Raw genomic sequence first — 13,235 nt, forward strand, 5'->3', positions numbered from 1 at the left:
CAACAGAACCGACTACTCCGACGGTTGATGCCGCGCCGTCAAGAGGGCAATTTAGCCAAAATCTGGACCAAATATAGGGGAATATGAAGAGGCGTCTGATAGGTAGAAACAAATAATCTATGTCTCTTTAAAGACATTTAGACAGTTATGTTGGAGTTCCTTCTAAGACCACTAGGCGTACCTTTGCTCCATTTTTCGACCAACTCATCCTCGATAGCAGGGACAAGAGGAGAGCTCGGCATTTTATCCAGCAAGCGCATCCTAAATCGTGAGGAGCGGATGAAAAAAGCACGACTATTCTTTCTGATTGTTGTAGTGGAGATTAAGAGGAGTATGCGACGGACAACGAGCCAATGGTCGTTTCTGATGAAAAAAATCAGTTTGGATTAAAAACTGTCATTCAATAGGGGGGACCCTTAATTTGCTCTCCCGTCGGCTAAATTTTGGAATTAAATAAATACGAAGTATGAACAGGCGAGTTTCTAACCTCTGAAGTAGTCTAACAAGTATTTTTTTCCCTTGGCAAGACTTGGAATTTTTGGGAATGCTTTGGACTGAGTATTGCACTTGGTCATAACGGGACATGGAACCGAGGACTGTCTAAGGTGAAAACGAGTGGGGATAGCGGATAGCCTACCCAACCGTAAACTAATGGTAAATATGTCGGCTCAGTCTACAGTCCTAAAAGTATATGTAAAAACTTGCAATGTCTGAGCTTGTGTCTATTTAATCAAAGCATAATGTTCATGTGTGTCTCACGTTATATCACCAAAAATCGTCGGATGCCGAGAAAATAGAGAGAAGACAAGTTTGTATTAATTAGAAACATTTGATTTGATTGCGTCTTGCATTATGGTAATCTACTTAACCAGTTTGAGGAATGTACAGTACATGATATCAAGATAAAATGTCGCACATTCGACTTTGACCCCCCTCCCCCCCACCCCTCCACCACCACCCGATTTTGTTATATTGTCTTGCAGTCTGTTGGAATGATTTAGAGGTGCAACCTACAATCTTTAGTGGATTCATTAATGACGTGTGTATGTATCGTATTTAATGTTTTACTATACTATTGTACCAATATGGTGCCGATGTGGTGTGGCCTGGTGCAGAAGTCCAAATCTCTACTCATTCACTCCCCACCTGCAGCCTTCGAACGGAGTTAACCCCAACCGATACAGTGGCAGTAATTCATCCTAATGGAACATCATCTCCACTCGAGAATAGAAAATCAATTCTCAACAGACTTGATTGAATATAATTAGACAAATTATTTGATATTAATTGACTGCCGAATAAGAATAAAAACGTCACCGATTCAAATGTCCTGAATGTATTTCGTTGCGCATGCTAAACGAGCGACCGTTAATGATATCGACAGACAGAAACACTTCTACTGATAATGCTGATTTAGCTATATAAGTGATGGCAACTCAGTTCAATTTAGTTGATAAAGCAGCCAGAAGGAAAGTTGGAACATTATTGAAACCTACTCTGGGTGAATAAATGCGAGCAATTTTGTCATTCTCTTAAAACCGCTAAGATCTAGCCTACCTTAGTTGAAATAAAAAAAAACTACAAACATATTATTAGGCTTTGTTTTGGATCTGATAGCCTGGTTTTAGGCCTATCGGTGATCATGGAAAATTCGCGTTTCAATGCAGTTTAATAGGCATGTCAACTGTATGATTCTGGCTTTTTGAAGCCAAAGATGACTGACACCACATACGTGGGCTCTCTATGAATCAGCTACTGATGAGCCTCACAGTTTCACAGACACGAGGGGGAGACTACAGTGTGTTTCTATGTTGAATCAGACATGATTTAGCTATACCCCCCAAAGATGCCCTAAAGCGAAACTCTCAAGCAACCATACAATAAGGACATTTTGATGTGCAACTATTGACTCTATTTGGCAGAACAGACCCTGATTGAGATTTACCAATTAAATAGACAATTGCGCACCGATTACAATTCTGCTTTTTGGTTGGACATTATTTAAAAGCAATCACACAGAAAACTGTATTTCAGAATATTATAAACAGCATCACACTTATTCCTCTACATTTACCAAACATAAACTGGCAGGCTATTACATAAGCCCGCGTGCCCATGGAGCCTCGAGCCTCGACGTTCGTCGAGATGGTAACTGCTACAGCACCGTCTACCCTTTTGAGACCCGACTCCAGCTACCAGTTCCGTACATGTGAGGGAGCTAGTTCATAAATTATGGAGGTCTCTCGGTGATCCTGTTGTTTTAGTACGTTATTGATGAATAACACGAGCAGATTTTACAAGCCGGACATGACAGCTGTTTGTGACAGTTCGTTGTTGTACCTGGTTACATTCATATTCAATCCGTGCCAATATGTGCGACCCGTCACGCGCCTTTTGGTGGATGGACACAACGGATAAGCCTACTGGTAGAAGTACACAGGATTGTGAAGAGGCATGTTTTATTCCAATTTCCACCATTATATCAGTGCTTCAGGAATTTGTTGACTTTGCCAAAGTAATGTCGAGTGAGAAGTGTGTTGACAGCGTTCTTGACTAACCTTTTGAAGGTCTGACAGTTCTCAAGTTAGTGTTGGAGAGATGTAAGTACTCCATGGGCATTGAACACATCTTGGTTGAGTGTGGTTGTACATCCTTCACATGTTAACGTCATTGACAAAGCAGATAAAGAATTCTATGACTTTTCAGTCAACTCTTTTGAATGCTCTCTTTATGATGAAGGTAACACCTTAGTCTACCACTCTTTCTAAGTCTGGTAACCACAGGAGGATGGTAGAGAGCGCTGAGTGTGTGGGTGACTGACGCCCGTGCGAAAACCTCTTTTGTGTCCGCACGTCTGTGCTCACCTACCTTTTCTGTGTGCCTCGCACGATCCCAACACCCTCAACACTTCATTTCCCAGCTTCCCCCACAGCTGGCTTGACAGCCAATCGATTGGAGTCCTGAAGTTGTAGGGTTATGTGTTTGTGTGTGTGTGAGAGAGGGAGATGGGGGAGAGGGCGGACGAACGAACGAACGAAAGGGAGAGAGGGTATAGAGAAAGAGAGGGGAGAAGATGGGGGGGGGGGGAGAGAGAGAGAGAGGGCACAAAGGGAGCCCAAGCCCCTGGTTTCATGACTCCTCTCCTCTTGTTGTCAGGCCCTGTCCTCCATGACACTCGAGTCTGGATCGCTCAGCACACCAGCTCAAACCCACAGGCTAATAACAGCTTTGATATGTAAGCCCGTGGCTCAGAGCTCTGCTGGTAAAATGGAGCCTGAAGACTCGACTAGCCCAGTAGGAGAGGGACAGGGAGAGAGTGATAATGGGAATGCAAGAGAGAGACAGAGAGAGAGACAGAGAGAGAGACACAGAGAGAGAGAGAGAGAGAGAGAGAGAGAGAGATGCCCCGTAACGCATGCGATGTAATCAAATAAGTTAGCTGATCATTTTCCAACAGGTATGATAATGAGTTTCCCCACGCAGGCAGGCCCCCGCCTGGCCCTTGTGTGTTGAACCTGCAGAGGGAGGCAGCAATGCTGTTGTTACTCTGGGTGTGAGTCCAGGCTGGAAGCAGCCGAGCAAAGGATGAAGAGGCTGGAAGCCCATTACAATCTCTACCAGATTCACGCCGACCTGGTGCTTCACTACTGACCTTCCTGGCAACCAGGGACAAAATGTCCGCTAGGTAAACCAGGCATAAAGGGAAAACAACAAAAAACCCAGAAGCCAGCCTCCCACGCCTGTACACTGGAGGATGGAGCTGAACAGATAGTGTGAAAACTCTAGTGCATGTAATTACAGGGTGGTGGAATTACAGTGTTCTGCAGGTGCATCATTGACTGCCTACAAGGCCACATTGGATTAAGGAAGGACTGTGAAACTGAAAATCTTTTAAATCTATGGATGAATTTAAAATGAACCAAAGCAACAAAAAATCCCCCCTCCTCACCCCTAACCTCTCCTCCTGGTCACCCCTAACCTCCTCCCTCTCATCTCCTCTTCATCCTGACCCCCTAACCTGTTCCTCCTCCTAACCGTTGACCACTTCCTCCTCTCCCTCCTCCTCTCTTAACCTCCCCCTCCTCTTGGTGCGTCTGACCCAGATGAAGTGAGTGCCCTCAGTGTGCAGGGCAGCTGTGGTGGTGGTGTGTGGGGGGGGGGATCGTGGTGGACAGCACTGCAGCAGGGGTTGGGATCCCGGGTTATTTCGAGGTGGATCGGGAGTCGAGGCGGCTTGCACATTCCTTTCGGCTTTTTTGCGTGGTACGTGTGTCGTGTCCGCGCGCGTTTCAGACATCAAAGGCCGCTGCCGTTCGCCGTTTGGGGCAGACGGGAGCTGAGAGTTTCCTAATGAACCACCACGTCAGTCCTGTCGTCATGCACCTCATCACTCCAGCAGGGGCTGCGGGCGTGTATGTGGGTGTGTGTGGGTGGGTGGGTAAGAGAGAGAAAGAGGGTTTGTGTGGGTGTACGCGCAACACTTGGCACCACGTGTGTGCGTTTGTACTTGTGGGTGTGTGTGTGTGTGTGCATTCTGGGCATGGTTGTAGTTTTGTGTGTATGTGTGTAGTGTGAAGCGCTCCAGGCCCATAGCTACAGTTTAACTCCCTCTTGTGTTCCACAGATTCCAGAGCTCAGGGGAGCTAGCAGACGTGATGTGAAATGACAGGGCAGGAGAGAAAGCAACCGTCACTGTGATTTTAGCACCGAATAACCTCCATCTTGGAATTTAGCCTTGTCATTAGCCCAGATTCATATGTAGCTGTTTGCTACCAGCTACGGTTGTTATTGTACTTGTTCTAGCAACCATTACTGCTACTACCGTGAGTGAGTATGCAATGTGCTATCGACATTTTAGTTTTAGGTTTTCACTAGCTTTGTCAGGTATTGACATTCTGTCTGAGTCGTGGTATTGTGGTTCAGTCTCTAAGGTTCTACTTTTCTGTGTTAGATTTGTCAGGCCTTAAATCCCAGGCCTGGGAATTCTGACTCCTAAAGCCTCTCATGTCCCGCAGTCTTCTGAAGATCAGAGTTGATAGGATGGGCAAAAGCAACATTGCGGCTTCCTCACCCAGGCAATCAGAGGGCAAGTTGAAGCGATCACCACATTGCTTACACCTGTCACTCCTCCTCAGATCTGTGCCCGGGTGTTCAGTAGGGCGTAGGGGGGGTTGAGTCAGTCTGTCCTCTGTCTTCAGCCTCAGCAACAACGCCTCGGCCCGGTCCAGCCACTCACACTTCCCCAGCTGAGATATCCTGCCACAGGCATCTTACAATGGCCCCGGTGCCAAACTCCTTCTCCATTATGAATGAGCCTGGAGGATGAGGAGGAGACGGACGAGGATGAGGGGGGGGGGGGGAGGAAGGCGGACGAGGCGCAAGAGGATGAGAATCAAAAGGAGGAAGAGGGGTTGTCCCCTTCTACTTAATCCATTATGACTTTCTTCTCTCTCTCTCTCTCTCTCTCTCTCTCTCTCTCTCTCTCTCTCTCTCTCTCTCTCTCTCTCTCTCTCTCTCTCTCTCTCTCTCTCTCTCTCTCTCTCTCTCTCTCTCTCTCTCTCTCTCTCTCTCTTTCTCTCCCCCCCCCACGTTTTCCCAAACCTCCCCATGCCCCACAGCAGACCTGCAAGCTAAGCACAGCCACTGAAATAGTCATAAGCCCCTCGACGATAAATTACCCAGAAGCCCTAGCGGCGGCGGCGGCGGCGTTGGGTAGATGAGATCAGGAAGGTGAGCGGCGAGCCAGTGTGGGGCGGAAGCACAGGGCTGATGGAATGTTTGTGCAGCTGACTGACTGCGGTCATAACTCCCCCTCTGCCCCCACATTCTCAAAGGCTGACAGGCCCTGCTAAAATAATAGGCCGTTTGTTTCCCGCGCACGGCACCTTGATATAATCGGGGGCCCGTCCAAGTGCTCCCCCGGGCCTGGAGAGGGGTATGGGGGGGGGGCAAACTTTATTATTACCCTGCCCCCCCTTCCTCCACTTTTTCTGGTCAGCTGGTTTCCGAGATGCTTCTTTTCTCCCTTCTCCTCTCTTCTCCCTTCTCCTCTCTCCTCCCTTCTCCTCTTCTTCCTTTTGCTTTCTTCTCTCTCTCTCTCTCTCTCTCTCTCTCTCTCTCTCTCTCTCTCTCTCTCTCCTCTCCTCCCTTCTCTCCTCCCTTCTGCTCTCTTCTCTCTCCTCCCTTCTCCTCTCTTCTTATTCTTACTCCTCCATCATCCTCTCTTCTCCCCTTACTCCTCTCTTTTCTGTAGCTTTCAGTAATCCTTTAGGCTTATCAGTGCTTAAATGCATCAGCTCTAGACTGTCCCTGACTGTCAGTGCATGTGAGTACATGTGCTCCTTCAGAGGAATTGCCTCTATCTACTTCTGTCAGTATATGAGGCTAGGTTTGTTATTGGGTGTTCCCTAGGCAACTGGGGGGGGGGGTGGGGGGAAGTAAAACCAGCAGCTTTTCAATAAAGCACCTGATCAGAACTCACAAACGGGTTTATCTTCAAGGTCGGCTTGCTTTCATAAATAGCATTCTTAGACGCGGAAATACCGAGGCCTGTTTCAGAAAGACCCTCGATCACGCAGTCTGTTAGTGTGGCCACAGCCCTAGAGGATGGGGGCTATCCCCCCCCCCTCCCTCCCCCACAGCAGTCACCGAACCCCCTCTGTTGCACGACGCAGAGAGCTGGTTAGATCACGGTCTGGGGGCGCCATGGTGATTGTCCTCACACAGGGAGCACTCCCTACGGGGGGGAGGTGGGGGGGGGGGGGAGTGAGTTGTTTACCAACTATGCAAATCACAAAAACAACAACGCGAAGACGGAATTGATCCAACGTTGGCGACACCTGGCTGAGTGGAGGAGGAGGAAGAGGAGGATGAAGAGGAGTGAAGAAGTCCTTCAGTAGTGGAAAGGCAAGGCTGGTTTCCTGCAGACTGTTAATGCTTGATCTGCTGAGCTCATTACGCTAGCGTCTTAGGCAGGGGATTTCCGAAGGATTTGTTAAATGGATATCCTGGCCACGTGTGAAATTTGCTCTCAACACCTGGAGGAGTTTAATCACGGGCAAAAAGCATGGAAATGGGAGGGAAAGTGGGAACAGGCTTCACCCCTTTGAGGAGGAGACGGCATCGAGAAGGAATAACGGTGTCATTTTCAGTGCTGAAAAAAAGATTGATTGAAGATACGTCGTAAAACATATTGTTCTATGTATGGAAAGGAGGATTATTGTGGGTGTGTGTATTTTCTGCACACACACACACGAGTAATCTGAGAATCCAACTTAGTTAGATTGTCACACAGATGAAAAAGGGCACTGGGGTATTATCCTCCAAACACACACACACACACAATCTCTTACACACACACTCACTCATCTCTCCCCCACTTAATCTCTGTCAGTGCACGACAACAATGTGGCCAAACTTTGCACCAGTGAGATTCTGCCGCCTCTGCCCCTCTGGCCAATCCCCCGACACATCAGCCCTAACTAGCCAATCCCCCCCCCCCCCACCACAGCACTCTGCGCTGGCCAGAGCAGCAGCAGTCCTGGGTCCAGCCCCCTCCCCCACCACAGCACTCTGCGCTGGCCAGAGCAGCAGCAGTCCTGGGTCCAGCCCCCTCCCCCACCACAGCACTCTGCGCTGGCCAGAGCAGCAGCAGTCCTGGGTCTAGCCCCCCCCCCCACCACAGCACTCTGCGCTGGCCAGAGCAGCAGCAGTCCTGGGTCCAGCCCCCCCCCCCCACCACAGCACTCTGCGCTGGCCAGAGCAGCAGCAGTCCTGGGTCCAGCCCCCTCCCCCACCACAGCACTCTGCGCTGGCCAGAGCAGCAGCAGTCCTGGGTCCAGCCCCCTCCCCCACCACAGCACTCTGCGCTGGCCAGAGCAGCAGCAGTCCTGGGTCCAGCCCCCTCCCCCACCACAGCACTCTGCGCTGGCCAGAGCAGCAGCAGTCCTGGGTCCAGCCCCCTCCCCCACCACAGCACTCTGCGCTGGCCAGAGCAGCAGCAGTCCTGGGTCCAGCCCTCTCCCCCACCACAGCACTCTGCGCTGGCCAGAGCAGCAGCAGTCCTGGGTCCAGCCCTCTCCCCCACCACAGCACTCTGCGCTGGCCAGAGCAGCAGCAGTCCTGGGTCCAGCCCCCTCCCCCACCACAGCACTCTGCGCTGGCCAGAGCAGCAGCAGTCCTGGGTCCAGCCCCCTCCCCCACCACAGCACTCTGCGCTGGCCAGAGCAGCAGCAGTCCTGGGTCCAGCCCTCTCCTGGCTCCTGGGGCCCCCGCTCTGAGCACTTGGGTCTTGGCTGCTCACAAAGATGGCCATGTCGGCAGGCGCGGTCCTGGGTGCAGTTTTTCCTTCCCCCCCCCCCCCCCCCCCCCCCCCCCCCTCTCGTAGTAAAAAGCTCACAGCAATTTTTATAGTCTCATTAACAATGCTGCTCCCAATCAATGCAGCCCACGGGCCTTTCATTCCATCCCTCTGTTGATCCGTTTGCCTAATTATTCCGGAGGGCTCGGAGCTCCTTTGCATTTGTTTGGGTGCATATCATTTGTACAGTCTTGTCAATAGATGCTGTTTTTTTTAAGAACAATTTGGCATTCGGCGCTGGACAGTAAAGCCAGAAAGGCTATGTTTGGCCGTAAAGTACGAGTAGAAATATGACCATAAGCTGAGCTGTGACAGGGATCAGGTACACTTAATGTCTGACCCAGGCCTCATCTGTGTACGCACACACACACACACACACACACACACACACACACACACACACACACACACACACACACACGTATAGTACATACACACACACAGACACACACACAGTCCATTAAGAGTTTGAACTTCTCCCAGCGTAAGTGCTCCTGCCCACATCCCTGCAGACCTGCTTCCAGGCTCCTCAGCCCCTTCTAGGAGGCTCTGCTGTGGAGGATGTTCCGCATCTGAGGGCTTTGGATCGTTAGGATCAGTTCATCATCCCAGCAGTGTCCCCCCCCCCCACCCCCTCTTTACCTAACGGTGCGAGAGGATGTACAGTACAACACACGCTGACAGCCTTCCCTCTTTCCCTCCCGTGAGCGGCGGGCCTGCCGTACTGCTGCTGCTACTGTTTATCACCACTGCTGTGTGTTGATGTGCGGTTGTGATTCTGCACGTGTGTGTGTGTGTTTGTGTTTGAGCGGGGGGGTGTAGGCTAGTGCGTGTGTGTATTTGTTTGTTTGTATTTGTATTTGATGTGCGTTCCTGCACATCTGTGTGTGTGTGTGTGTCCTGTGTGTGTGTGTGTGTGTGTGCGTGCTCCCTGGCTGTGTATGGCGTTACAGTTCCAAAGAGAACAAGCGGTTCATTGTTAGGAGGTGGAGGTGGGGGGGGGGGAGGTAGAGGTGGCGGGGGGGAGGTATAAACCTCTTTTGTCTAGAAGTGGGAGATGCAGCAGCCAGCACCTTGGCTGGGGACAAATGAATAGCTGTTCTGAATTGGCCTGTCAGTGTATTCACCAGGGGAGGGCCACCCACTGACTCCGATGCTGCCCCATCCCTCATTAAGGCAATGGCTCCAAATTTAGCTAGTCTCAACTAAATAAACCCGAATGAGGGAGAGATGGAGAGAGGAAAACAGATAGAGAGAGAGATGGGAACAGAGAGATGGGGGAAATGAGAGAGGGAGAGAGAGAGAAAGATTAAGTGTGTGTGAGTAGGATTGTGGGGGAAGAGAGAGATGGGAAGAGAAACGAAGGGGAAGAAAAATGGGAAGAGATTGTGTGTGTGTATGTGTGTGAGAGAGAGAGAGAGAGAGAGAGAGAGAGAGAGAGAGAGAGAGAGAGAGAGAGGGGGATGGAGAGCGATGAAAGGGGGAGAGATGACGAAAAATGAAGAGAGATGGTGAGAGAGAAGAGTATATCTGGTGTCAAGCTAGGTTGAGGAGTATGCTCCTTAGATCATATTGAAGTAGTCAGCTGGTTTGACAACATGGAGTCTAGGCTTGTCGCCTCGTCTTGTGTCTCTGCAGCAGCCTAATGTTATTCGGCCAGAGTGTATTTGTCTAATTAACGTCACTCTTCCCGTTGGGTAAACATGTTTAAAGCAGCCTTGTCGGCACTCACAGAACAGGACACACACACACACACACATATATGACTGTACATTCTCACAGAGAAACATTTACATTTTAATTAAATTCTACTGATGCTGACAGATATTGTATTACTGGCTCTAATACACATAACTGCCAGGTGACCTGACTGTGTGTGTGTGTGTGTGTGTGAGAGGTGTGACACCCCAGACTGTGTCTAGCTAAATGGGATTCTCTCAGCCAGTCATATCTGCCGCTTGCTCAGCCAACTGCGACGCTGCAGATGGTGGTTTGATGTTGACATCTGACGTGACTCTCAGTCCAACATGACAGAAAGAACACTTTTCTGCACAAACGAGTCCTGCAGTACCGAGTCCTGCAGTACCTGCCTGTGTGTGCCTCTGTCCCTGTGTCCCCGTAGTGCCCACAGTCCCTAGGTCCCCATGAAGGGGTTTACTCTTTGTATCCCCATCAACACCAAGTCAAATAATTACATGAAAAAACGGATCATCATGTTTGTTGATTACTATCTTTAAAAAAACAATCCTTACTCCTCTTGGTTAACCAGCATAGATAAATAAAAAGTATAGGTTCTCTTTTAGGGGTTGCTAATCCTCCATTTTGGTATCTGATTCAGTTGATTGACAATGTGTGACAAGCAGCCAATCACAGGCTCCTGATTCTCCTGCGTTCTCCTTGATTGGACCAGAGCCAGACTAATGGATGTTGTTGTTGTTTTCTGCAGGGTGTCGTCCTCCGTCTGTCCTGGAACTGAGGGTCTTGAGAGACCAGCGACCTCTCTCTCCCATCACCGTCCCTCGCCACACCCAGCCCAGCGACGCCACGCCTAGCAACACCAGGCCTAGCAACGCCACGCCGAGCGACGCCGCGCCTCTCCACATCGCCATGGAACATCGGATCGTCGTCAGGACACAGCCTGAGGAATAACGCGGGGCGAGTGCAGATGATGTCATCGCCGTCGTCCGCGCCCCGGCCCGAGTGAACCCGATGGGGAGTCGATCCCAGCCACGCCCACACCCTCCCATCGCCGCCGCCGCTCATCCCGGACCGCCCCCCTCGCCGCGCGCTGGATCTAAGGAGGAGCACCGCCGTTAGCCTGTTTAGCGCCTAGCCGGAGCACGCCAGCGTGCGTCCTTTTTCGGAGAGATCGTGTGAGTGTGTGTGTGCGTGCGTGCGTGCGCGAGTGTGTGTGTGTCTCGAGCGTGCGCTGGTGTGGCGTAGGAGCAGGACCCGGGAGCTGCTTAGGAGGCCGAGGGGAGGAGTCAGGATGGCCCAGTGCGGGCCTGGGGGTTGGGGGGCGTGCGAGCCGTCCGCCTGGAGGAGGGCTACGGGGGTGCGGAGGGGTGGAGGTCTGCTTCGAGGGGGTCCGGCTGGCCTGATCTGGGTCCTGTGGTCTCTCAGCCTGGCTCTGCAGCTCCTCCAGCCCTCCGCCGCCCAGAAACTGGACGAGTCCGACCCCGTGGTCACCACCGTGTACGGGAAGCTGCGCGGCATCAAGAAGGAGCTCAACAACGAGATCCTGGGCCCCGTGGTCCAGTTCCTGGGCGTGCCGTACGCGGCCCCGCCCACCGGCGAGAGGCGCTTCCAGCCCCCCGAGCCGCCCGTCTCGTGGCCGGAGGTGCGCAACGCCACGCAGTTCGCCCCCGTGTGCCCCCAGACCATCGTGGAGGGGCGCCTGCCGGACGTGATGCTGCCCGTCTGGTTCACCAACAGCCTGGAGGTGGTGTCCTCCTACGTCCAGGACCAGAGCGAAGACTGCCTCTTCCTCAACATCTATGTCCCCACTGAGGATGGTGAGTTCCCCCCCCCCCCCCCCGCCCTCGGGGCTGTCAGGGAGTGCGAAACCAATCTCCCCCCCTTCCCTCTGTCCTGATAGATAGAGATGTTCCACCGTGTCCTGTCCTGTCTATCTGTAGGATGGAGAGCATGACCTGTGCATGTTGTTGTGCATGCCACTGCTTTTACATGTGACGGTTACGTGTGGGTGGGCGTGTGCGTTTCGAGAGAACGGGAGTGCGTGTGTGTGATTGACCTCCATTCTACTCTTGCCACAGAATGTTCCTTCAGGTGAACCCCCCCCCCCCCCCCTCGCCCCCCCAGACAGATTGCTAGGGGCTCATCACCTGTCCATTGTGTCCAGGCACAATGAATAGAACTCATCACGTCGAAGGCTGATGTAGATAAGGACCATTGACCGGTTTGTCTGTCTGACTGATCAACTGATTCATAAACACTGAAGTGAGGCAATGAAAGTATATGTGTGTGTGTGTATGTGCATGCATGGATGTGGGTGTATGCATAAGCGTGTGGGTGCGTGTGTGTGTATGAGTGTGTGTGTGTGTGCGCGTGTGAGTGTGCCTCTCTCTCCAGTGTGTGTGTGTGTGTGTGACCCCCCCTCCCTCCCCTAGTCAGGCCAGACAGAGCTGTATGCATGCTCCTGATGTGTGTGTGTGACAGAGCGCCATGTTATTCTTTAGTCTTCTATTCATTTCACAGTCAAGAGAATATCCAAGGAATGTGCCAGGAAACCCGGCAAGAAAATGTGTAGACAAGGAGGTATGTATGACCTGGAATATGTTTCACTGAGAACACGGCTATGGAGGAAGTGGTTTGGCCTCCAGCTCCACACACCCTCTCCCCATGCCCCTCGGTGAGTAGCCTGTCTGATTGGCTGCCAGGGCTATCTCGGATGCCTGGGATTTGGCTGTCAGGGCCATGTCGGACGCAGTGATTGGCTCCCAGGGCTGTTGGACGCCGTGATTGGCTGCCGGGGGCTGTGTTGGACGCAGTGATTGGCTGTCGGGGGCCGGGGTCGTAGGTGAGGGTGTGCGCTGTAATGGTTGGCGCGTGTGAGGGGTTTAACAGCGATGGTGGTGGCGTGGCAGGAGAGGCAGGTTGAACCCTCGTGGCCTAATCTCTATTAAAAGGGAGAGGATCGGTGTTCCATTGGCTTGCTCTGGCTGTATCGATCACAGCTTCATCAAGATAATGTCGTTGCTGAGCTCCCTCCCTCCCTCCTGCTCTACACTCTCCATCTCTTTCTTTCTGTCGCTCTCTCTTTCTCTCTCGCTCTCTTTCTCACTCCCACTTCCATCCAATCTGTCTTAACCCCCCCCCTCTCCATTGTCTGTTGTCACTCCCTCTCTCCCACTTC

General features: G+C 51.7%; 1 protein-coding gene across 1 annotated transcript; it reads left to right on the forward strand.

Moving 5' to 3' along the window:
* The first annotated feature begins 275 nt into the window (after positions 1–275).
* LOC124487887 (neuroligin-1-like) lies at positions 276–12,011 on the forward strand. The gene is made up of 3 exons (XM_047050262.1): positions 276–654; positions 10,806–11,874; positions 11,998–12,011. The coding sequence occupies exons 2-3, from the start codon at positions 11,349–11,351 to the stop codon at positions 12,009–12,011; spliced, it is 540 nt and encodes a 179-aa protein (XP_046906218.1). The 5' UTR covers positions 276–654; positions 10,806–11,348.
* Positions 12,012–13,235: the final 1,224 nt, after the last annotated feature.

The sequence above is a fragment of the Hypomesus transpacificus genome, unplaced genomic scaffold (assembly GCF_021917145.1).
Source record: "Hypomesus transpacificus isolate Combined female unplaced genomic scaffold, fHypTra1 scaffold_107, whole genome shotgun sequence".
NCBI classification, from domain to species: domain Eukaryota; kingdom Metazoa; phylum Chordata; class Actinopteri; order Osmeriformes; family Osmeridae; genus Hypomesus; species Hypomesus transpacificus.

What these genes read in the sequence shown, in the direction of transcription:
- LOC124487887 (XM_047050262.1), top strand. Translation starts at nt 11,349, where the DNA reads ATGGCCCAGTGCGGGCCTGGGGGTTGGGGGGCGTGCGAGCCGTCCGCC.